The sequence below is a fragment of the Haliotis asinina genome, chromosome 8 (genome assembly GCF_037392515.1).
Source record: "Haliotis asinina isolate JCU_RB_2024 chromosome 8, JCU_Hal_asi_v2, whole genome shotgun sequence".
In the NCBI taxonomy this organism is placed as follows: Eukaryota; Metazoa; Mollusca; class Gastropoda; order Lepetellida; family Haliotidae; genus Haliotis; species Haliotis asinina.
In genome coordinates this window covers 29,243,993-29,269,338 of record NC_090287.1, presented here as the reverse complement: position 1 = coordinate 29,269,338, position 25,346 = coordinate 29,243,993, and the positions used below count along the sequence as shown (strand labels likewise).

General features: G+C 37.9%; 1 protein-coding gene and 1 long non-coding RNA gene across 6 annotated transcripts in view; one reads left to right on the top strand and one right to left on the bottom strand.

The window, feature by feature from the left end:
• LOC137294749 (TNF receptor-associated factor 3-like) overlaps positions 1 to 25,346 on the bottom strand; it is a 136,567-nt gene that overhangs the window by 46,954 nt on the left and 64,267 nt on the right. For 3 of the 5 annotated variants that reach the window (XM_067825849.1, XM_067825852.1, XM_067825851.1), the window contains 9 exons: positions 18,020 to 18,131; positions 14,158 to 14,220; positions 13,222 to 13,318; positions 12,214 to 12,318; positions 9,911 to 10,078; positions 6,758 to 6,838; positions 6,232 to 6,306; positions 5,616 to 5,735; positions 200 to 313 (listed from right to left, as the gene is read on the bottom strand). In XM_067825849.1, coding sequence (XP_067681950.1) covers positions 200 to 313; positions 5,616 to 5,735; positions 6,232 to 6,306; positions 6,758 to 6,838; positions 9,911 to 10,078; positions 12,214 to 12,318; positions 13,222 to 13,318; positions 14,158 to 14,220; positions 18,020 to 18,123 — 927 coding nt within the window. In that variant the 5' untranslated portion in view covers positions 18,124 to 18,131. Of the gene's footprint in view, positions 1 to 199; positions 314 to 5,615; positions 5,736 to 6,231; positions 6,307 to 6,757; positions 6,839 to 9,910; positions 10,079 to 12,213; positions 12,319 to 13,221; positions 13,319 to 14,157; positions 14,221 to 18,019; positions 18,132 to 18,311; positions 18,398 to 25,346 lie in introns of those variants that run through there. The other 2 variants (XM_067825850.1, XM_067825848.1) reach the window with 2 other exon arrangements.
• On the top strand, positions 10,909 to 15,169 carry LOC137294755 (uncharacterized). Its single transcript, XR_010957536.1, has 3 exons — positions 10,909 to 11,060; positions 11,817 to 11,943; positions 14,832 to 15,169. It is a non-coding gene; the product is annotated as an uncharacterized lncRNA (long non-coding RNA).

Genomic DNA, 25,346 nt, shown 5'->3' with positions numbered 1-25,346 from the left:
TTTATGACCACAGAGAGGTGTGATAAGCATGATGTTAACTGATTAATAGGCTGCTAACCTACTGCCATTACTGATCACTGAATGGTGCCATCTTCGGGATAACCAACATGCCACCTTCAGATGAATTTAGTTCAAATTTCAGGTGTAAAAGATCACTGGAAACACTGTATTCAAACAATTATTTGCAGTCATGGCTTACCTTCATATCACGAACCGTAGCCTCCAACTTTCCAACACTTTCCTTGAGTGAGGCATTTTCTGCAAGAGTCCTTTCGAGTTGAGTTTTCAGTTGATCTCTCTCTGTTGTGATAGCCTGTCAAAAATAGTATCAGTCAAACACTCAGCCAAACTGCTTGCTAAAACCTAAGCAGAGATGCAAACCACTGGTATTGGGTAGGAATCAAAGTCATGCTTTTTACCTAGTTCTTCCTAAACTAAATGAGCACTATATTCAATGATATGTTCTATTTTCTATAGTACCGTTGGAAATACACACAAAATAATTTTTTTTTCATATCTATTTCTTCACTTTATGTAGTTGATATGCAAAAGTGTGACATATATGTTAAAGTAACTTTGGTTTAACTACAGTTCCAGTGGTGCGGAGATAGGAAATGTGAAAAAGGACTTTACTGAGAAGAGATTAGTGAAGAAAAGAGCAATGCGTGTCAGTCCAAACCAACTTATTTGGAACAGACCATGGCTTTATGCAAATTAGTGTGCGGTGATATTGTATTACAAAGGGCACTTTTCACATGTCCATTTTGAATTAAGACATAGCTGTCATAAAAAATAACTTTCACGCTGAAACTATTAAGGATGTAGTTGTCATGGAGTCTCACTATCACAATAAAAAGAAACAGGTAGGAGGGGTTGTCTCAAAAGTAAAATCAAGACAACTGAAGCAGACAATGGTTGGGGTCGGGCTGGGGGATAGAGATATCAGCTAAGACATGAAAATCCCACAGGGGTATTAAAGTAGGGAAGTGCATGGCATGTCCTAACATATACAACAATATCCAATCCAGTCGATCTTCAGGTGGTCATTATATCTGTGGATTTTGAGACATTTAATAAGTTTTGCTGTGGGTATCAGGCTGCTTTCTCTCTCATCTCTCATTATACCGGGCTGAGCAACCTAAGTGCCATCTATAGTGTGATCTGTTGTTTTTAGCAGACATTACAAGATTTTACGAGTAAACATGCTTTTCTGGATATCCTCTTACTCATCCCGAGGAATGCCCAGTTAGGCTGAAGTGAGGTATTTTGACATATCCTTTTTGCAGCTGTGTAAATATGAGGGATACAGAATAAAGTCTAAAACCATTTGTTCTTTTATTTTCCGACAGTAGTTAACGGTCACATGCAACATAAAACACAGCTTTGCAGACTGACCGAAACAAATTGCTAATTTGAATTCAATCTAAAAAGTTGAAAAAAAAAATGTGATGAAAAACTAAAGCCTCATTCAATGTCTGGTTTACTTACACCTATATGTCTGCCTGCCTGTCTGCTGAGAATATGCAATGCCCAACTTCAATCACTGACCATATGCAATTTGCAATTAACACCTATTGGGCTTTTATACCATAAACAGAGAGACAGTTAAGTGTATCAGCCAAATGAGCCAGCCAATGAAAAGATTTCCTTCCACTTGAGTGCACACCCAACGGCTCTATCCCAGGTCCTTCCATTCAAGCATAGTAGACCTAAGTGCAAAATATTACACTTTTGATTTGCAATTGTATGCTTATAATTTCGGTTATTTGTTCTTCTATAATCAGCAAGTGATCATTGTGTTTTAATTATGTTTGATTTTTTGGTTGAACGTGACATTAAATTTAAGATTCTTCGCTACAGCCAGTGACAGTGCCTATACAGCAAGCACACTTTTTGCATTGTGTCACACTGAACTGGCGTCCCTAGGCTATTCCAGTCTGTCCCCTCATAATCAAACATAACCTTGGTTAGCAGCACCTTCATTCTCATCAGTTGTCATTCCCAAGTGCCATTTCCTTAAGTGCATTTAGCTCGGTTTGCAACCAGTTTAATGGTCTGTTGTTGCATCTATCACACCATCACTGGAGGGAAAAAATGCATCAGCTCGACTCCCAACAAAAGAGATACGTTTTTTGTTTGAAGACTAGGCTTATGTCCATACTCCCACAATGCACCCATGGAATGTCACATGACTAGCCTGCCTCATCTGGATGTAATGTGGATCTTAACAAATATTGATTGTAGTGAGTGAGTGAGTTTAGTTTTACGCTGCACTCAGCAATATTCCAGCTATATGGTGGTGGTCTGTAAATAATCGAGTCTGGACCAGACAATCCTGTGATCAACAACATGAGCATCGATCTGCGCAATTGGGAACCGATGACATGTGTCAACCAAGTCAGCGAGCCTGACCATCCGATCCCGTTAGTCGCCTCTTATGACAAGCATAGTCGCCTTTTATGGCAAGCATGGGTTGCCTATTCTACCCCAGACCTTCACGAGTCAATATTGATTGTAAAAATGAGACTTATAAAATAATAACAATAATGAGAAGATGAGATGTCTAACATGACCGTAAACTGTCTTGAGTAAATGAGTGTAGTTCGACGTTGCTTTTAGCAATATTTCAGCAATATCATGGTGGGATCGTCGTAAATGGGCTTCACACGTTGTACCCATGTGGGGTATTGAACCCCACCCCATCCCCATTTTTTAAAGTATTTTTATTTCAGAAAGTACATGTTGTCATAGTACATTACCTAGAGTATCATACAGAACATTGCCATTCATTTCTTTTCATATTACATTGTGTAAAGCAATGTGCAAACCGTCCTCCTCCTCACAATACATTGTATACATCATCTTGTGAACCATTTTTCGCCATTAATTTGTTATTCTTACAATACATTGAACAAAACATCATACAGCACATCCTTGTCATCCATTTGTAATTGAATAGAATCTGGTTATTGGTATGACGAGCAAACATTTTAACCACAAGGCTACCCCATCTAACCTGTCTTCAGAATTCATCTTAATGCAGTGTTGGACACATTTATAGGTTAGTATGTGTTTTGCTGTAACTTCCTGTCTTTGTGAAAGAAGCACACTGGCCCAGTACTCACTTCAATGGCAAATGGGTTTGTAAGACAGTAAATTTGTTATCACTGATAACTGTGTGTAATATATTATAATATCAATATAACACAATATGTAAACAATACAAAAAACATAGCTGTCTTTATACATAAAGACATGCTTCCATTTCCCTCTGTAACCATTTCCATGGAAGTAGTTTGATAACTTTATTGCAGAAACTATTTGAGTTCAGGGTTTGTCTTGCTGTCAACACACCAAACCTGTCTCTAATACATCCTGCTATATAGCCTATGTGTAATGATGGAGTCCAAACTGGAGCCTTAAATTCTGTCCCTGTATATCCTCTTATCTGTGAACCATCCTTTCATAACAGGAGATGGTGTGTGTGTTTTATATATTCTGTAAGAGACAGTAGGCAACAGGATGCAATCAGTTATACGCCATATGATGAACACCACACAACTGAGATCACAAGTTTGGACAAACAAGATATCTCCCATCTATGAATTTGATAGTTGTCTGTAAATTGAGAATCATTACTACAGGCTATAGATTCTTGTCTCTCCATTGCATTCTTCAGTTACTTAAATTCACAGCAATCTTCTTTTGAATAGATTATAAATCATGTCTGCCTTCTGTGAATGCCCTTTTCTTTTCATACATACATTCTTTGCACATACAGACATTTCTACAATCCTTAATCATACAACATCAGTGCTGTCTCACACTGTTCTCTAGGAACATCCTTTACGGATGGAACCCCTGAAGGTCCCGGGGCAGAATAGCCATTCAGCAATCCATGCTTGCCATAATCGACGACTACGCTTGTCGTAAGAGGCGACTAACGGGATCGGGTGGTCAGGCTCGCTGACTTGGTTGACACGTCATCAGTTCCCAATTGCGCAGATCAATGCTCATGTTGTTGGTCACTGGATTGTCTGGTCCAGACTCGATTATTTACAGACCGCCCCCATATAGCTGGAATATTGCAGCGTAAAACTAAACTCATTCACTCCCTCCTTTAGGGATGATGAAAAGACTCCTTTGTCCATGGCATGACAGTTTTCATTAATGGCTTGAACACTGTGTGATCTGAAAGTCTGTATCACGTCAAGGGAATTTATGGGCATTCCACTGCTTATGTTAGTGTCATATATAATCTGATAAAATGAATTAAAAATTTTACCATTGCTTGTGAGACTCCTTGTATTGCCAATATGACGGATGATATTTCTTAAGTGACATTTGCTCATATCCCAAGGAGCATATTTGCACTGTCTTCCAACAAAGCTGGTTATGTTGTGAATTATGTCAAACTCCCAGATTACAGATGACTGTGATGGAAACATATGAATACGTGTGGTAAATATTTATGGTTTTGGTGAAATAAGCTTCATATCTTCTGTGCATGTAAAGTCTCTCAGAATTCCTTAACACTGACAAACTGGAATGAAGTTGCATCCTTTCTGATAGCCTCTGACTAGGTCCACTTAAAAGTAGCTTGGTTGTATCTGTGCTGAATGTCAGCCTGCTACAGTACTGCGGCAACTTGAAATCATACACCAGTAACATGACACATTATTCAATGAACATGTGTGTCCGGTTTTCAGTCCCAGCTCTCCACTTCTAGGAGACATTATTCATTCTGCTCGCTGAAGAAGTGCAATTATAGAGACATCAAATACTAGAAAATGACTTCTTTCATATCAAATGTTATGAGTCTATATTTGTCAAATTTTAAAAGACAGTATAGACTGTATGGTAGTGGTGGTAAATCAAATTTTATATAATCAAAGATTGGTTGCTACTAGCAATGACTACATGACCAAGCAATCAATCGTTTTCCCATAATCTAACACAAACAATTCTGGAACTCTTGTTTGCATTAACTATAATTTGGTTTTGTCTGTTACATTTCATGAGTACTACAAGATCATTCCAAATCATGTTGAATTTGTTTTAATGACTTCTGGAAATTAATTGCCTAACATACTAGTCATCCTTTGAAAATGTGAAACTTGCAAATGCATTTTGTGAAATTTGCAACAAACCCCATCCCTACCCCCGAAGAGTGAGTGAGTTTTAGTTTAACGCCGCACTCAGCAATATTCCAGCTATATGGCGGCGGGCTGTAAATAATCGAGTCTGGACCAGACAATCCAGTGATAAACAACATGAGCATCGATCTGCGTAATTGGGAACCGATGACATGTGTCAACCAAGTCAGCGAGTCTGACCACCCGATCCCGTTAGTCGCCTCTTACGACAAGCTGAGTCGCCTGTTATGGCAAGCATGGGTTGCTGAAGGCCTATTCTACCCCGGGACCTTCACGGGTCCTACCCCCGAAGAACTAAATTTTTTCTCCTGTATTTTTTGTGCATTAACACACATAACCTGGAAAATTTGATAAATAATACAAACCAATTATTTTCTTTGATTGCTTGATTATAATGAAAAAATCATCAATTATAAGATTCTAACCAATTCCCAACACTAATTCAGACATGTAACTTACTCCAAGTTCAGTTCTGATCTGCATGCTCTGTAGGTCCATATTTCCAGTATACATTGTCACAAGTTCCAAATGCTGTGAAATATCCCGCTTTTCATGCTCTGCAATGTCTTGTGCACTGCCCTGAAAACATGAAATGACAAGTTCATCACAATCACATATTTCAGATGGTGTTCCAGGACCGTATTTATTTTCATAGATGACCGTAGATAAGGGTTCTTTTCATGTTTATCAAATTCTCAAGCTCAGTTTAAAAAGGGACAAAAAACTAGAGTTTGTTTTTGAGAAATCAAAGAATGGGGTTAATTGCTGCTCATGGTATTAACCTTTTGGTCCATCTGTGAGGCAGTCTGATGTGCTCACTGCAACACACATTTGAAGCTTCTTGACTTTCAGTATACATACTTCAGGGTTTTGTCTTTGAATTCTACCTGAACACTCAAATTCCATGGACTCATATACATCCTGGTCATAAATTCACAATTTCTTGAAAGTTTTTTGTACTTGGGCATAAAAGTTAATACTTGCTGTTTATATTTAATTGTGCATATAAGCCAGTGACCTGAATGTAAGTACACTGCATCACAAAAAGGATTTACAATTGCATACATTTACTTACAGCAAATGTACACCCAACAGACTTGAATTTGCATTCCTGCGGTTTCTTCTGACAAACATTGAGATGATGCTCCAGCTGAAATTAAAAAACAGCAATTAAGTGTCTGAGATGAACTACCAAGTGAAAGTATTCAGAAGAATCTTGGTCTAGAAGCGTCAACTCAAAACAAAACATTGCAATTAACTTACAAAACAAACAAACAAGGACAGGAAAGATTACTGAAATGATTATTTGTAAATGACCAAGTACTGTTTATTTCATCAATATATATTTCTGTAATTTGTCCCAGAAAACAGACTGAACCCAATGTGTTGCTCACAGTGACCTTTCTGGAAAATTGCTGATGCATGTTGCAATGTCATTATACATCAAAGACCATGAATTTGAAATGAGTCTTAGTTTCTTGGAGGTTGAAACAGATTCAGGTGAACTTACTGTTATATACAAAACAGGTGACATGATGGTGTGTTTTATCACTATTTAGCTGTTAATGTTAGATAGTTGAAGTCAAGTGGTAGCTACAAACCTCCTTCCTCTTCATCTGAGGTGCACCACACTTGTAAGGACATGAAATAGTTGATTCTGGGCAGTCCGACTCCTTGTGTTTCTATTCACAGACAATCAAAAATATATTTAAGATCCAGCATATGATTAGCAGTTAAATCAAAGTTCAGAATCAAGAATAGTTACAAAAGTTACAAATTATGTGGTAATGTTATACACACACACAACAAAATACAAAAAAGAAACCATATGACAAACCAAGAAAGTACATAACAGAACAAAAAATATGCATATGAAATACTTCTTCTAAAACAGCAAATATTCTGTATTTGTAAATGGTGGGTAAAAGGTGGGTGGGTGGAACAAAATTCTTGTGAAAATTCGTAATCCATACAATGAATAATAACAATGAAGAAACCCCTTATCCTACCCATCCCCAACCATCCTTATTCATATGTTTACTTTAACTCTTATACAGCCACTATTCGTTAACAATTCTTGGTGACCATTATCTCTGCATTTGAATTAATTCGAACAAACCTGCAGAGGTTGATGATTATCTGAAGAGAGTTCTCCTTGGGGTACTTAAAATCGTTTTCATGTCCATTAAAAATAACTACAACAATTGTAACTATATTTTGAATAAAATATCTACAAAAACAAAAACTACTTTTTTGCCTTATTGGACCACCCCAATAACCTTTGAATTAATTCGAACAAACCTGCAGAGGTTGATGATTATCTGAAGAGAGTTCTCCTTGGGGTACTTAAAATCGTTTTCATGTCCATTAAAAATAACTACAACAATTGTAACTATATTTTGAATAAAATATCTACAAAAACAAAAACTACTTTTTTGCCTTATTGGACCACCCCAATAACCTTTGAATTAATTCGAACAAACCTGCAGAGGTTGATGATTATCTGAAGAGAGTTCTCCTTGGGGTACTTAAAATCATTTTCATGTCCATTAAAAATAACTACAACAATTGTAACTATATTTTGAATAAAATATCTACAAAAACAAAAACTACTTTTTTGCCTTATTGGACCACCCCAGTCTAAGTATACTTCGTCTCAGTGTATTTCGTTACACTCCACCACTGAGTCTAACAAAACCTAGTAGAAGGTCGCGTCAGGTAACCTTTGAGCAATCAATGACAGTCCAATCAAATGCGAGACGGTTAAATAGATTTAACCAATCAGACAACGGCTACTATTTAGGGATCGGAGGGACTTTCAAAATATTCAGGTCACCGACACAGATCTCTCCACAAACAAAAGTCAGCACATAACACAGTTATTTGACCTGCAGTATATATGCTTTGGGGGTTTCTGTTGACATGGTTACCATTAGCTATTATTTCCACAAGATAACATCCTTGAATATTGTCAAAAATACTATTTTCAGCGACTGTTTACTCACTGTTGTCATGGCAGTATGTACGCCATGTGCATCACCCGGAAGCGATCGTACGCTAAATATCATTCGGAATTGTTCGGGTACGAACTCTAGGCATCTCTTGTGTCAAAACAGAACCAATGGTAGAGAGAATGAAGCTTATCCACCACTGGCCTCCATATAACAACATATTGTTAATAAAAGACAACATGTTTTCAAGGTAGCAATGAGTAAGTGACCGATCATAATTCTTGGCTGCAGGTGGTGGTGATTTTAAGTGGGGTCACCCATTTTGTTCTTGGGAGATGAAATGCAGGGGAGGTCACATACTTTGTACATAAATTTTCGGGGGACTATTAACATTGTACATGCTTCTCCACAAAAATCATCTTCATCCCCATAGCAATAAATTATGAATGGTCCCTAAAGGCAATGCAAATATGAATGCAACATGTGCAAAATGACTTTACACAATGATTGCACAAGGAACCATGTAATACATCTTACACCTTAGTGCCATGTGGAGCATTGTGTGCTTTTAATGAATCATCATATCTACAGCAGAACAAGTCAGAGTGTAATTTTTAAGAGTGCAAATGCTCTTTGTTTTACTTAACCTCTTACTAATTGCTTATCACTCATTGGATTTAAATATTTTGTCAAGAAAATGATCTTACTGCAAGACTGCTGAATAGGAAATTTCACCCTTTTCATCTTTTAGACTGACAAAAAATCAGAGAAAATCCACAGAATGTTGTTTTGCTGAAAACAAGTCTTTAAAGTAATACTGTTGAAAAAAATCACACCCATCACACCTTATGAGAGATGAGCGACAGAGAGGGTATAGTACCCCAGTTGCACAGATCAATGCTCAGTATGTTTATCACTGCATGTTCAGGTACACACATAATGATAAACAGACTGACGTCCTGTTGTTCAGCATTACCTAGTGTGGTGTTAACAATGAGCAAAAGGACTTCCTGAATCAAACAGGATGTGAAGTTGGGTGTCACTATTTTTAGAAAAGTATTCAAGTGATATCATGCCATGTCAGTTACAATGGGAGGAAAATTCATGGTGATATTTTATCTCACATGTTCACCTGTACTGACCTAGAAGCTCTTTCTTGGTATCATAAACTCTTAGTAACTATGTACTTCCTGGTTTCATTTTACAGCGTAACAGCGTAAGGCTCTATCTGACAAACTGCTGATACTGGTATACACTACCCAACCACAATAACTTTCATAATGTATAATACTGATAACAATGAAAAGTCATACTGACACAGAGATTGTGTGCAATGATTACAGTAATTATTATTACTAACACTGCGTCACAGTGACGCTTCATGACCAGATGATGTGTGATTTAAGTGATAATAATCATAATACTTTTAGAACTCAAAGTAGTCGTCAAACATCAAATATCAGGCACCATTGTACATGCCATAAGGTGTGCCCTCAAACAAAGTGGGCATGGACAAATTAAAAACTTGGTTTTGCTGAGTGTTGGTAGGAGGTTAGGCATTGGAGTGTGATAGTATCGTTACTTGGGTCCTGTCTGCCACATAAGGTAGAGGAACAGCTTGACACATCATACCCTTTGTTAATATGTATGGGGGTGCGGGTTAGGATCACGGCTTGTTGGACCATCTGCATCTTCAACACAGTGCCCAATATATGTCACAAATCTCAGTTGCTGTTGTTGTGTATCTTTACTTTCATGGCCGTGTGGCAATAAGTACTCTTTATTTCAACTGCAGCTGCATACCTGTGCCATGGCTATTGGGATGGGCTGTCTACACTGGTCACACTGAACTTGGCGATATTGACACTGTTTCACGTGGGAGTCTAGGGATTTCTGGGGGAGGACTTCTTTACATCCATTGTGCCTGTTTGGGCATTCAACAGGCTTGAAGGTACATGCACTCACATGTTTCTGTAAAAAAAAAGAAAAAAAAAAGAATAATGAACAATGGCTTAAACAATTCTGAAAGAGGCTGTGACATTTTTTGTCAAACATCATTGTTCACATCAATCAACGGTTTTATTTCTCTGTCAGAGCTGTTTCATTCCAGCTATATGGGTGTGGTGTCATCACAGGTAGATAGGTGTGGTATGATCACAGGATACTTCAGACAGTAATGTTTACTGACTTAAAACCTATACCATTAAAAGCACATCTACAAAATTGTGGAATGCTACTACATACACACACACCAAAACAAAAAAGCTTTCATGAAACTTGCTTAAGCACAGCAAGTTCTGCTTGAGCACAGCTTTGAATCCTACATCATTAATATCACAGCATGTCAGCTCAGTTTGAAAGTGATGCTGGAGCAGACCGGCACAGGCTGTCGGAATGCGTCAAGCATGACTGTATCTGGTGCATTGAAAGGTGAGCTGTGAGCTTTCTTTTTAACAGAAACTTGACCTTTGCCTGACAGGTATCGAAACTTCCCCCACTCTGAATAGTTGTTTTCACTATGTATTCAGAGGTAATTGAGGATAGTGGATAAAACACCCAAGTACTGACACTGGCTATTGAACAGTATGTTGCAGCCTGCATTAGCCAGTAATTCATAATCATAACCTATATATTGATATTGCCCACACTAATTATGTGTGATAGTCATTCTAAATGACGTCACTGATACAGCTGTTTGTAATGTTGATCAAACATCATTCGTTTTTGTTGAGGCTGCACGGGAGAAGGTCCTTTAGCCAAATGAAGAACTTTTAACATATGGTTAAGATTTTATAATGCAGGGATTGCACGGATCTGGATGGACAGTAAGCTGGCAACAGTTCCTGAAGGTAGAAGGATGGATCCAAGTCATGGCAGCACTTGTAAGCAGTTAGAAGGATTGTGTAGTCTGCTGAGAGTGACTGAGAGCCAGTGGAGATCATTCAGTGGTGGAGTGAGTGGATTTGTGCATTAAATGTTGGTGATATAAATATGATTCTAGCAGTGTAGTGGAGTTCTGTATGGCGTGACGTCTGCTGATACAGTCTTTGGTTATGCTGGTGGATCAACTGTTATGATTCATTCTGGATAGAATTATGGACATGTCAACTATTATGGTGAAATCTCTATTGAGGTAGAACTTGCATTTTCCTAGTTTGTTTTGAAAGGAGACAGTCTGCTAAATGGCAGGCCCAAGTAACATGGTGATGAATGGTCAAACTAAACTTCTGGGGTCTTTTCTGTGCTTGATGACTGCCTGATGGATCCTTCTGTGTTTAGATGTCCTATGTCACCAAGGGCTTCTGAGGCTCATTTAGGACTAAATACAAACATTTCTCGTCCTGGTTTAGCACGGACATATATACTCAGAGAAATAAATAAAGGAACATATGAAACTACAGGTGTTCCTATATTTATTTTCAGAATTTTACTCACAGTGCAATACATACCTGGAAACCTGGAAAAGCATAAAGGAACACTTGTACTTTCATGTGTTCCCTTATTCGTTTCCATGAGTATCTGAAGTCAGACTTCCCTTAATGAAAACAAACATGCAAGTGACTGGGTGAAGCATGATCATCCTCAGCCTTGACCATCCTTCCCATCAGAATAGTAATATCAGTTCATGTTCATACTGCATTAAATGTAAAAATCATACTGCCATAATCACTTTGCAGCATATAATAACATGCTCATACTTTAATTATAGCTCATGAAGAGGCCATAAAGTTTCTGAGTTCTGTGCTGGAATTCGAACCCCAGACCTTCTGATCATCTGAAGTTGGATGCCTTGTCCACATGACCACAGGGGTTAACCCCGTCAGCAAACTAACAAGGTAAGGATGTCATTTGTAGGATGACTCCACGTCCTGTTCATTCATACGGAACAAAATGCTGTCCACGAGATACAACCCTGAGAAGTTAACCAATTTCCTTTACCATAACAGCAGTCCAGCGTGAAACTTAATCAAAAGAACAACTACACAAACACTCCCTAACTCCCTCCCAAACTTGATTTGATTGGAATAATCAGATATGTGACATACATATACACATAAACACTGTCAAAATGTCAGGCAACATCAGTGGCTTTGTACACTTCTTACATTAAGATCTTTCCATGGCACCTCTTTTCCACATCCCAAGTTCTTGAACGGACAGTAGACAGGCAGGCTTCTTATCTCTCTCCTGGCACTAACATCAGGGAAAATCTGAGAAATAATGAATCAAATGAAGTCAATATTTGAGCATTTTTATTTAAGGAAATTAGCTGCAGGCTCAGGATTCAAAGTGACTTCAAAGGTCCTCTTTATCCTCAATGGTAGGAAATCGGACCTATAAAAACATATTGCTGTTCTAGGGATGGCTATCTATATAGATAATAGAGACAGTTAAATAAATTTTAATCATAATGTGATAGATATCGGAGAATAACTTTGAGCAAAAATGAAAATATCTAAAGAAAGCAACATATTTCACATAACTGGTGAAAATGAATTGTGTCACATTTTAGATTACTGACAAACACCAGCATTTAAAATTCCTGTCTGCCTGACCATTCGGGATGGTCTATTTTCATCTCGGAAATTTTCAAAAGTGGTCAGTCCGGCGCAACAGATTTCTAGTTCCTAAATCAGGCTATGTACTTTAGGTTTAACATTACAGGGCATGCAGTAAAGTATTCAGAAACCTGATGTTTTGTTTATTTATTGTTGAAAATTGGGCAGGCAAGTTTGTATCCAGATTGGTAATTTTTGAAAGATTGGCTTGGAATTTGGGAATTTTGAATGCTGCAAAAACGGTTCCGAACATAAATTTAAAAGAACCCCAAGAATACAAACCTAACTTTGTACATTGTCTGAGTAAATTAAAACTCTATTTCATGACAATAGTTTGTGTATGATGCTATCCATGCCACAAATGTCATAAGGACAAACATTAATCATTTTTTCCTATCAACAGCATTTCCTTAATCCTTTTGGCCAGTCCTTGTTTTTTCATGTACCAAAGATTTATCTAAAATTCCAAGCAAACTGCTTTTGGCAAGCAAAATATTTCATCAAACATTAACCTATTTAATTTACTATCTAAATTCATGAAAAGAGTTATATTACGTCATTTTTCATGAGCTTTTCACAGTACTCATCAGCTTGTGGACAAGTTACTGGCTCGCCCGGCCGGAAAAGTACTTCAACGCAACCTTCACACAATCTGGAAGAGATATACAAAATTGATCAGTTAAAATCACACTAACATTTGTGTAGAGGCGTTTGCATTTGAAACTGAATCTTCCCTACCTTGCTTCCTTTTAACAGTAACTCGATCATATAGCATACAGTAGGTGTCTGTGAATGACAAGCAGGCAGTATTCACTGATGTTGTAGATGAACAAACATGCAGCAAACCATTAGTTTATGGCCCAGAATCTCAATGTTCTGTCACTTAGTGGTATATAATCTGATAGATTCATTGCTCTCAACTGAAAGTTAAAGCCACTGGTTACAAGACATATGGATAAGAGAGAGTGAATTAAGTTGTACGCTGCACTCAGCAATACTCCAGGTATATGGCAGCAGTCTGTAAATATTCGAGCCTGAACCAGACAATCCAGTGATCAACAGCAGAAGCATCAATCTGCACAATGGGAACTGATGATGTGTCAACTAAGTCAGTGAGCCTGACCACCCAATCCCATTAGTCGCCTCTTACGACAAGCACATTTGCCTTTTATGGCAAGCATGGGCTGCTGAAGGCCTATTTCATGCCCTTCATGGGTCTCATATGCATGAGAAACTAAAAATACATACTATACTACCCAGACAAAGTCAAAGAATTATTAAACTATTATGATTAAACTGTTGTTCAACAACAGATTAGTCATATATAAATGTCTTGTATAATTTACCATCAACTGAATTTGAGTAGTATTTATATTGCTATTGTTTCTGAAGTGTTATCTTTTTCTGGTCTCAAACTTTAAGGAAATCTGCTCATATTCTTCATGCAAAAAATGAACCAAAATCAAAATAAACAAGCTTTTTCTCACTTACCTATGACCACATTTTGTCTGAACAGGATTCTTTAAGATGTTATGACAAACAGCACATTTGTACCTGAAATGAAATCAGTTGTTTTGTATTCCTCTTCTTGTGTTTTGGTTACAAACTGAGAGCAAGATAATATAATAAGATGCCAACTTATGCTCCAGAAATCTGTAATGGAACATTTGCTGAAACTTCTTCATAGGAACCATCCTCTTCTGAAAACAAATGAGACACTCTGTGTGAGTAACAAAGGCTGAACAAAGGGCAGTGTTGTCAAGAAAAGTCTGCAAAATCATTTGCTTAAAAATGTGCTTATCCCCTAAGGCTCAAAATGATCTGTGACCATCACGAGTGAGTGAGTTTAGTTTTACACCGCACACAGCAATATTCCAGCTATATGGCGGCATTCTGTAAATAATCGAGTCTGGACCAGACAATCCAGTGATCAACAACATGAGCATCGACCTGCACAATTGGGAACCGATGACATGAGTCAACCAAGTCAGCGAGCTTGACCACCCGATCCGTTAGCCGCTTCTTACGACAAGCATAGTCGCCTTTTATGGAAAGCATGGGTTGCTGAAGGCCTATTCTACCCCGTGACCTTCATGTGTAGACCTTCACGAGCATGGTGACATGGTTAACAAAGGATTGCTATTCATAGGAATACTTTTCTCCAGTTTCAGATAAAGCAACTGAATCATCACAAAAAGGACAAATATCCATTCGCCGGACACATTTCAAGTTCAAGCGATGAGTAAGGACATATGACGATAAGTAATATTTTCTTGGTTTCATCAAGGCAGCTAGCACACGAGTGGATTTTTGTATCAAGTTATGACTTCATGAGCTGTGAGGTGTGTGACAGTCAGTGTTTCTTAAGTGGTTACCTGAGTTATTACTTGAATGGCAAACAAGTGATTATTAGATGCTACTGTCGTGTAGCTTTCACAGTATCACTGCATGAATCTGGTCATTGTACACAGCTTTTCTATCAAAACATGTCGATCATTCCAAATATTACTTTTGCTTTTACATATTCTGCAAGGCATATTATTTCTTTTACTAGGAACCAAATGCACCCGCCGAAAAGGTTCCAGGGTAATTAAGTGAATATGACATCAGTCCAGCTATGGTACAGGATGTCTGGAAGCAAACTGAACGTGAGATTGCTTCTAGATACACTTCAGAAAAGTACTGGAAGAGTGATGTTTACTATTTAATCCTGTCTGATCACATATCCCAGAACATTTCCTCATTTGTTCCAGTTTAGAAGCACAGTATTCTGTGTAAGTTCTTTCTTGAATCTGATGGATTGCACAGGAAGTACATGGAACTGCAACGAAATACATCTGAGTAACATATATCTGAAATCACAAACCTAATTGTAAAGACATATGACAAGGCATCATGCCTGTTAGCGAATGAAGAAAAGAAAGATAATATTCAAATATTCATGTTGTGTCTTGCACAACTGCTTTACACTCATTCAGTGCAGTGAGACATGTCAGAACTTGTCAAAGTCAACAATCTTAAATAGGTGTGTTTAAAATTGACTTCTGTTGATAACAATACTGCTGAACTGCCAAACAAGTGAGTAGCAATCTTTTTTCAGTAGACCTACTTATGAACAACACTGATGCAAACTGATTTTGCTTTCATACATTGTCCAACACGGTTAAAGTTGCACTTTAATTTCTTGTTCTGCTCTGGTTTAAGTTTTTGTAAGATGAACTGTTTTTTAATTTCATGGTGTATCAGTCATGCCAATCATTTTCCTTAGTACATGCAGAGTGGAACAAAAACAAATTGATATCCTCTTGCATTTATTTCCAATTGGCTTGCTCAGGAAACGAGTTTAACTGGTTGCTATCACATTTCGCCCCTTAACATCCTCAGCTACCCTATTTACTGCAGTTAACTTGACCTGCCATTTGTACCATTCAACCTACAATACTGTAGAACTGTCAGTCATGCATATGCAGAGTAGCTCAGGCCAAGCTGAACAAGCTATAAAGATGGGCATGAAAAATGGGGTGAATTTCAGCCAACAATTTTATTGTTGAGACCTTGCAGACTGAATGTGTGGAGCTCGAAAATCTACTTAAGTTCAGTGGAGCGTTTAGTGGTGGTCTTACGCTCGGGGTGTGCCTTGAGTTGAGTGATGACAGTGTATCTTAAGTCACACTTGTGGTGATTTGGAAGACTGAAATGGTGAGCGACAGGTCTGTCGCTCTTGTGTGTGACATCTGCAAAGTGTTCAGACAATCTGGTTCTGAACGCCCTTTTAGTTTCACCAACATATTGTTTCTTGCATGAGTTGCAAGTGAGTAGGTACACCACATTGCGACTTTCGCAGTGGTGCTCACGGGTCCTGTACCTCCGGCCCGTGTGGGTACTATAAAAGTACCTGCTAGAATTGATATTTCTGCAGACTTTGCACGTATGATCATGACACGGATCGTCAATGAACTCGACTGTTTTGCCCGTGACCTGAGGAGGTTGAAGGGGATATGTGATGGCAGCTCCGACTAGGATGTCTTTCAGAGTTTTGTTGCATCGAAAGGCTGTAATTGATGGAGAGGGGAAGATTTCATTGCATGTTTCCGCTGAGTAGATGCCAGCGTTTCTGGATAATGCATATAAGCTCTAGGTTCATAGGATTGTAGTTGCAAACTAGCACTGGTTTCGTGTGTGAAACTGGTGCCTTCGTCCCTTCGAACTAGATATATGAATTCCATATCCTCTTTTAAATTTGTACACACACCTGGTCTTGTTACAAGATCTTATACTTTCGATGTTTATTCTAACATTTGTGCCTATAACTCCATACATTCAGCCGCCATATTGGCAACCACGATGCCTAGCTTGATGCTACTGCTATAGCATCACCATTTTTCCTTTTATAACGCCCACTTTAGGCTCTGCCGGCACACCACTGGCAACCACCTGCTACAACCAGCCACCACCAGTGATGCCAATGGCTACCACCGACTGCCATCCACACTTTACAGGCAGCAGGTGGCGTTTACATTGTTCCTTGACCAAAACACCAGACCCACCTTGAACTGGCGACCAACCCCTCCAGCTCCACTACAGTATGTATATACCCCCAGTCACCGCTAGCTTCTCCGTCTGATGAGTCCAAACTGGACAAAACTAGTCACCTTAGTGCTAGCCTCACAGCCCCTCCTCGCCCACTCCGGTCTCTATCACTTCTCCTGTTAAGCTATAAAGATGCTCCAATATTTAAATGTTTTACTTTATTGCATACATTGTGTGAACAGATGTAAAATAAGAAGTGAGAATTTACATATCTTAATTATTCCTGTACACCTACTTACACTGTACCTTTCCAAATGTATTGCAACAGTTACATTCCCATACCAAACAAATCACTCGTTTTTTATAACCAGTTGTTGACATTTGGATGAGTGAGTGATTTCAGTTCTATGCAGCACTCAGCAATACTCCAGCTATATGGCGGCAGTCTGTAAATAATCAAATCTTGACCAGACAATCCAGTGGTCAACAACAGGAGCATCAATATGTACAGTTGGGAACCAAGTCAGTGAGCCTGACCAACCAATCCCTTTAGTCGCCTCTTATGACAAGCATCGTCACCTTTCGTGGCAAGTTTGGGTAGCTGAAGGCCTTATCTACCCAGGGACCCTCACGTGTCTGTTGACATTAGGACATGAAATATTGTCAAAATATACTTTTAGATTTACTTTTCACTTGAAATTCACTTGTGTTTAATCTGGCAGCATGTGGAGCAGATAATGGCTTGCTCAGCAAAAGAATATGTTGGTTGCTATCCGTTTACTACCGGAATATTACGGTGTTGAACTTTCAGTTTTTGTCTTACCTTTCGTCCACATTTATGAAGTTCGGCTCATCTTCGGGAGGAGTCAGGCTGCTCTCGGCCAGAGATGAAAAGGGGCTACTTGTACCTGAAGACGTTGATGCCATCTGCTCGTCTAGAAAACACTGCCTTATTATAGCTGGGTTTTCCAACCACGTGTCATCATTAATCATTTATCATGATGAAATGGATGTAAACACATCGTTTATCGTGTTTAACGTTGTCTAGCGAACACTAGAAGAGGTGAGTAGCCAGTACAGTATCTTAATATAACATTTTCATTCAAATACTTTACCTACTTTTCCCCAAATGTATAAACACTACAACATGACCGTGGTCTATATTTCTATATCCTGTTTCAACTAACGGCCATCATGAAAACTTGGAATGGAGCAGAAGCGAAAAATGTGTTAATACATCACAGTCTTAAAGGTCACATGCAACGTAAAACACAACTTTACGGATTCTGATACCATTCGGCATACACGTACCGAAACACCGAAAATGCCAGTTCAAGGTATAAAGTTGAAAGAAAACCGCGATGAAAACGAACCCGCGAAATTCAAACTGCAATGATAACGTGGTCGGAACCAATTGTAAGGAGCTAAGATCATTGTAGTCAGTAGCAAAATGGCGTTCACGTTGGTTTCAGTTTCACGCAAATAATTAGGTTTACGTTTGGGCATTGCTTTTATATTGCATAAAACTGTAAAACAGGTCTATGATTCTTTTCGATCATAGACCTGTCAATAATCTACTGTTTGTTAACGTACAAATTTATGTTTCTTTCTGACGTGAGAATTGAGTTTTAATCTATGCATTTTAAATATAATACAAGTATTCTTCAAACAGGAAAATACACTTGCTGAGGCATGTGAAATTTGCGTAAAAGGTTTTTAAACAAAAAGAAAAAAAATAATTATCAACAAAATAGAGTAAAGCAATTAACATACTGTAGATAAGTATTTAACAACACATACAAAACACACGGAATAATAACGTTTTCATATTTCCCTGTCATGCATTTTCCACAACACTCCCACTTTCATGTCACACTTTCATATCTTTACACATCTAATGCTTGTGGGATATATTTGGGATTTTACTCCAAATAACAGCGACAAACTCAGATTCATTGACAGCCATTGACAAATCATGGTACATATAGGTGTTCTATCATAAGGACATTTTGTTCATAATTTATGTTATCTTTTAATTTTCATGAGTACTAGGTCAGTAAATTTGTTAATGTACTTGTTTGTATTTCAATATTTTATCATAAACGTGATATTTCTGTTGTTGCAGTATGACATTCTTAGCTCATAAATAATATAGAAAAATCAGAGAATAGCCCACGAGGTACGAGTTACCATACATGTTATTTTCCACGTTATCATTACAAAGATATGTTGGGTTTTCTTGCTTGTTTTCTTTTCTTTCTTTTTTTTTTTTGCTTTGCTTTGTTTTGTTTTCATGAAAAATCTGCAAGGTGCGATTAAGGAAGAAATGTCAGTTGCGTGCAGTAACCAGTTCCACGTTTTATTTGCGCTGCATGCTATGCGCACTTGAAGACAACTGTAGACAGGAGTCGAGTTTAAGAAATTTCTTCCTCCAACGTTGAAGAGTTCGATCTTAGTTAAGATTGCGATCTTAAATCCATGCTGTCTTAAGATCGTGTTTGTGCAAGTGGATTAGAGCAATTGTATGGTGATTGTAAAGTTGATTGTAGGGGCCTAAGATTGATTGTAACTAAGATTGCTCTGTGCAAGCGGGCCCTGAAAAACATCGTTATTTGCCGAAGTGATCAACATCATTTTCGAGTCGATATCATAAAAGTACAATTCTCACCTGATTCAGTGTTGGAAAAAGTATAGTAACGAAAGGTGTCTGCATGCGATTAGCAGTGGCCATGACCTTTTCAATAACACAAGGGCAGCTAATCTTAGTTTTTACACAATATAGGAGTAGTTTCCCTTTGCGTATTATGCCGTTGCCGTAAAATTTGTCATGCCCAAATACAATGTATGTTATATTGTGACATCGCAGATCTCCACATATGTTTCTTTTCGATCATAGACGTGTCAATGGTTTATCATTATAATAATCTACAGTTGGATAACGTACAAATTTATGTTTCTTTCTGACGAGAGAATACAGTTTTAATCTATGCATTTTAAATATAATACAAGTATTCTTCAAACAGGAAAATACACTTGCTGAGGCATGTGAAATTTGCGTAAAAAAGTTCTTTAACAAAGAGAAAAAATAATTATCAACAAAATAGTGTAAAGCAATTAACATACTATGGATAAGTATTTAAAAACACATACAAAACACACGGAATAATATCGTTTTCATATTCCCGTGCCATGCATTTTCCACAACGCTCCCAGTCATGTCACCCTTTCATATCTTTACAAATCTAATGCTTGTGGGATTTTCTCCAAATAACACCTACCAGATGCCAAACTCAGATTCATTGACAACCATTGACAAATCATGGTACATTTATGATATGATGATGATATGTGTATTTATAATGCGCTGAATTCCACACATAAAGCATGCTCAAAGCGCTACATTAGGTATTTTCCCTCGATCACCGGATGTCAATCTCAACAGCACATCGTATTTCAATCTCAACTCCATTTATGTGTTGTATCATAAGGAAATTTTGTTTATAATTTATGTTATCTTTTAATTTTCATGATTACTAGGTCTGTAACTCAAAACCCAAATTTTTTAATGTATTAGTTTGTATTTCAATATTTTCATAAAACGTGATATTTCTGTGGTTGCAGTATGACATTCTTAGTTCATAAATAATATTAGAATGTAGAAAAATTAGAGAATAACCCACGAGGTACGAGTAATCCCACGTTATCATTACACAGATTTGTGGGGGTTTTTTTGCTTGGTTTATGTTTTGTTTTGTTTTTGTTTTGTTTTCATGAAAAATCTGTAGACAGGAGTCGAGTTTAAGAAAGTTCTACCTCCAACGTTGAAGAGTTCGATCTTAGTTAAGATTGCGATCTTAAGGCCATGCTGTCTTAAGATCCTCTTTGTGCAAGTGGATTAGGGCAATTGTACGGTGATTGTAAAGTTGATTGTAGGGGCCTAAGATTGATTGTAACTAAGACTGCTCTGTGCAAGCGGACCCTGTTCATTACTAATGTAAGCGACCTGTCGGTGTAGGTGCTGATGCATTAACACGCAGGTGATGTACAATACTGAAGGCAAGACTTATACACAAGGGATGTTTATCACGCCAACTACAACTCAGCTCCTATATTTCCACTTAGGTATTTTTGTCACCAAGAAAGCATGTAAAATGGGCCCTTTATTGAATAAAATCTGTCTGATCTTCAGAAGTAATTAAAGAGATTACATATTTTGTCACTATTACTATATAAATTTCCCTAAACCAGAAGTGTGTGTAGTCGAATATTTAAAATATATATTTAAAGGAATGTATTATTATATTTTCGGTTTATATACTTCATACTTATGGACAACATTTGAAAGCAGTGAGTAATTTCCTCGACTGCGCCCATCACCAAAATTCTGTAATCCAAAACTGACATAGCTTGTTTTCGCTTGTTTGTTGCTACACTATGCAGTATTTTAGTCATGGTTACTACCATGATACTTGTAATTCTACCATGCCTATGTGAAATGCTCGAATTTGATTGGTCAATCAATAAAATCAGACAGTGTCATTACTATCAATTTGGATGGAAAATGCGTCTGATTTCACGGCGCTTCACTGCCGCACTACTTTAGTTTGATCACCATCATGGCTAAAAATATCAACACAACACACGTAAGGTAAGTGTTTATAAAACATTTATTAAATTCGAGAGCAATGTCCACCACCTACATTATTTGGCTGTCCGGCAAGATCATAGAATACCGGATATCTCCTGCCATCTTTGCGTTTGAAAGCAAGCAAGTTTACTTTTGGTTAGGGTTAGGGTAAGGTTTAGGGTTAGGGTTTGTCATGAAGTTTGTCATGAAGAGAAGGATCGAGTAAACCTATGTGAGTATAGAACCTTGTGTCGAGTTATTTTTCCTTGTATGTCAGAGTGCCAGTACATGACGGCTATGTGCTAGTTCGGAGGTCCGGTCGTCAGACCACTCATTCCTAGATGTAGTAGCCCCGATGGATCAAGCGGGCGTGCAACCAGAGCTTACATCACCCCCGACAAGGCAGAACGGCCATCGTCACAGGTAACTGGTAATGGGGTCTGCTAACAGACAAATCCCAGTTACGACAACTCTAACTGCTAGTTAGTCCAGGAATGTTGATGCTATTGATGACAGACAGAGCATGGAATAACGAGGTCAAGCTACTATAAAGGGTTCAGTGAATTTCCCATCTCTTTCGAGCGGACTAAGAGGAGGATTTTTAAGTAAGCGAAGGTTCGAAAGATCATTAAAGAAAAGTTTTTTCAATAAGTCTCACACCATCATTTACCATCATAACTATAGCCTTCTGAGATTAGGCACAATGTCTCAAAACCTTTTTTTCATTCTTAAGTATATGCGCCTTGTATGCCTACTGCCTGTTACAAACACTACCCACATTTAGGCATCTCATTTCTTATTTAATAATTTGCACAATAACCCGATGGAAAGCAATAAATGATCATTACTGGCAACTCTAATATGATAATGGCAATAATATTAACACAACATTACTTGGAGGCCAACATATTGTAAAAAGCAACCCACTAACTGCTTAAGGGAAAATGAACTGAAAGGGGAGAGAACTTGAAATGGACCTGTTAACTCTGACATCATCAGCATGGTATTGTTTGAGATGGTATGTTACTGAAAATACCTCACCATGATTTACAGATCATCGCTCTATTTATAATGTCGTGAGTATGTACATTATCCTGTATATTTTTCTTGCATTTCAAAAGATATATTCTCTGAAAAGTATGAGCAATTAACGTACAAGTCTCTTACAAACTCTAACATGTATCATAACACACACATATTATCAAAGTTTTAGATCCACAAAACAAGTTGAATTATTATACTTACATAACCACCCAGAATGGATATAAATTCATGAACAAGCTGATTATGGCATGAATCAATTTACCATTATCCTTTGTCATTTTAAAGAAACTCTTTACTGTATTATTACATAAAACACTGTGCAGAGACGGCCAGTATTGCCCAAATTTAGAAACAAGTTACTATATGAAAATTACACATTTTAGCATAATTATTAAACTGTAAACTCAAATGCAATTCACATCATATATTATATGGTTCTTTTTGTATACGTGCACATATCTTGTTAAAAGGAATGATTCACTATATTATAAAGTATCAATCAATCAATCTTTATGAACAAAAAATATCCTTGAATGACAGACACTTGACACATAAATCCAGCAACAACAAACAGGGACATTTATTGGCCTCTTCATTATGGTAAGCGGGAACCCGCACACACTCAATGCCAAGATATGGTAATTGCAATAAAGCGCATGAAAAATAGTTCTATTTCGTTTCCGTTTCACGTGTTTTATTTTTTACGCTGCTGTGTTTAGCTGTTATGGCGGGCGTTAACCATGGTCGTCGCTTAGTAGTTAAAGCAAAGGACACCAGCTGTGCAGCTGGTTTTGCTCTTAATAACTGTTTTTCGATTAAATGCATAATTGAAAGCAACACGTATAATTCTCGATGGTAGTTATTCCACTTCTGGACGCTACAAACGCCTCCGCTGTTCATGCTGGAAGTACTGGTCCGATGTGTCAAGCCCATTTCTTGTGTCCCACTTAGCCAGCGAGTCAACATTCAACATGCCGTCGTTATCGACTGCACGGGTTGTGATGAACGGTTATGTTTAGTCAAATCCTATTTGTTTTATTTTTAAACCTCAACAAAACCATGCTTGAATGACGAATATATGACACTTTGTAAATTTAGATCCGCACGTTTGTGTTCTGTTAACTATAGATTGACTGAAACGGACTATATACGTAGAACCTAGGTGATTTCCCTTGTAGCTAAATTTAAACGGGGAAAACCCCGCTTGCTAAACTAAACTGGGGAAAACCCATATGTCCGATCCGAGCATTGTGAAACACGCCACCGCTAAAAATAATTGCGATCCGAGAAATACAAGAGACACGATCGACGTTTTGAACTCATTACAGCGAAGTAGATACACGCAGGCATGCAAATTATAATATCCCGGATCTTCACGGATATTGTGTTACGTATTAGGTGATGCATTTATGTAAGAAAAATGATTATCTGCATCACAAAAAACATGCACAGTAAAATTCGTCACTGACATAAATGTATACTATTCGCTCTTTTAAGACAAACCTTATTTATGCCCTTATTAAACACCTATACACTTTTAACATGAAGAACAGAAAATTGTTCCCCGGTGTCCTAGTAATCGTACGATGTTGTGCTAAATATAATAACACGATGTGTCATATGAGGAAAAAGAACAACCGAACGTCGGACCTATAAATAGTTGGTTTTCCAGTCCAAGAATAGTATTTTTCCTTTCTCTTCGTTGTTGCGGGGGCTTCGTGCGTCCGTGCGTCCGTATACTTTGTCCGAAGCATATCTCCTAAACTATTCGTGATAGCTACCACACTTGGTAGACATGCCAAACATAATCCCTAGATCTGCCTTTTGGAGATTAGGCTCAGATATAATTTTTTTTTTTAGGTTTCTATGAAAACATGACCTAGGCTCTCTCTATTAGAGTGCCATCTTGTCCGGAGAAGATCTTTACAATACTCTCCTTCCAATCTGCCATATGTACACCAAAGCACTGACATGCTGTAATCATAACATACTGCAGACATAATCACCCCCTCTCTGAATTTACTAGAATTTACTTCTGTGAGAGGCACTTTGACTTCTTGACATCCTGTCAATAGCATACTGAGCATAAATATAAGTAGTGTAGCGAATGGTTGTGCTCACTGGGTGATCTAGCATAACGTGCCTTGGACAATATGTTTACACATAATTTTAGATCCACATCATGTTTTGTTCCTCCTCGTAGTTCAGTTATATGGCCACGTTATTGTTAAATGGCAGCATGTCCGAGAAGTAATGACGACTAAAATAGCCCCGCATCATGCATTTTCATTTGTTCACTCACTGTGCACTTGTGCATGTGATCACAACTGTCACGTGTGTTACACAGAGCCGTAATGACATCAAGGGCATGTGGATCCACCCCTGCGTTCATGTCTGATAGTTCCGGTCCGCTGAAGTCTGGCCGTTCCCGTTTGCACAGGTAGTCACCAGAAATAGCCTTGTTGTGGGAGCTATAAGA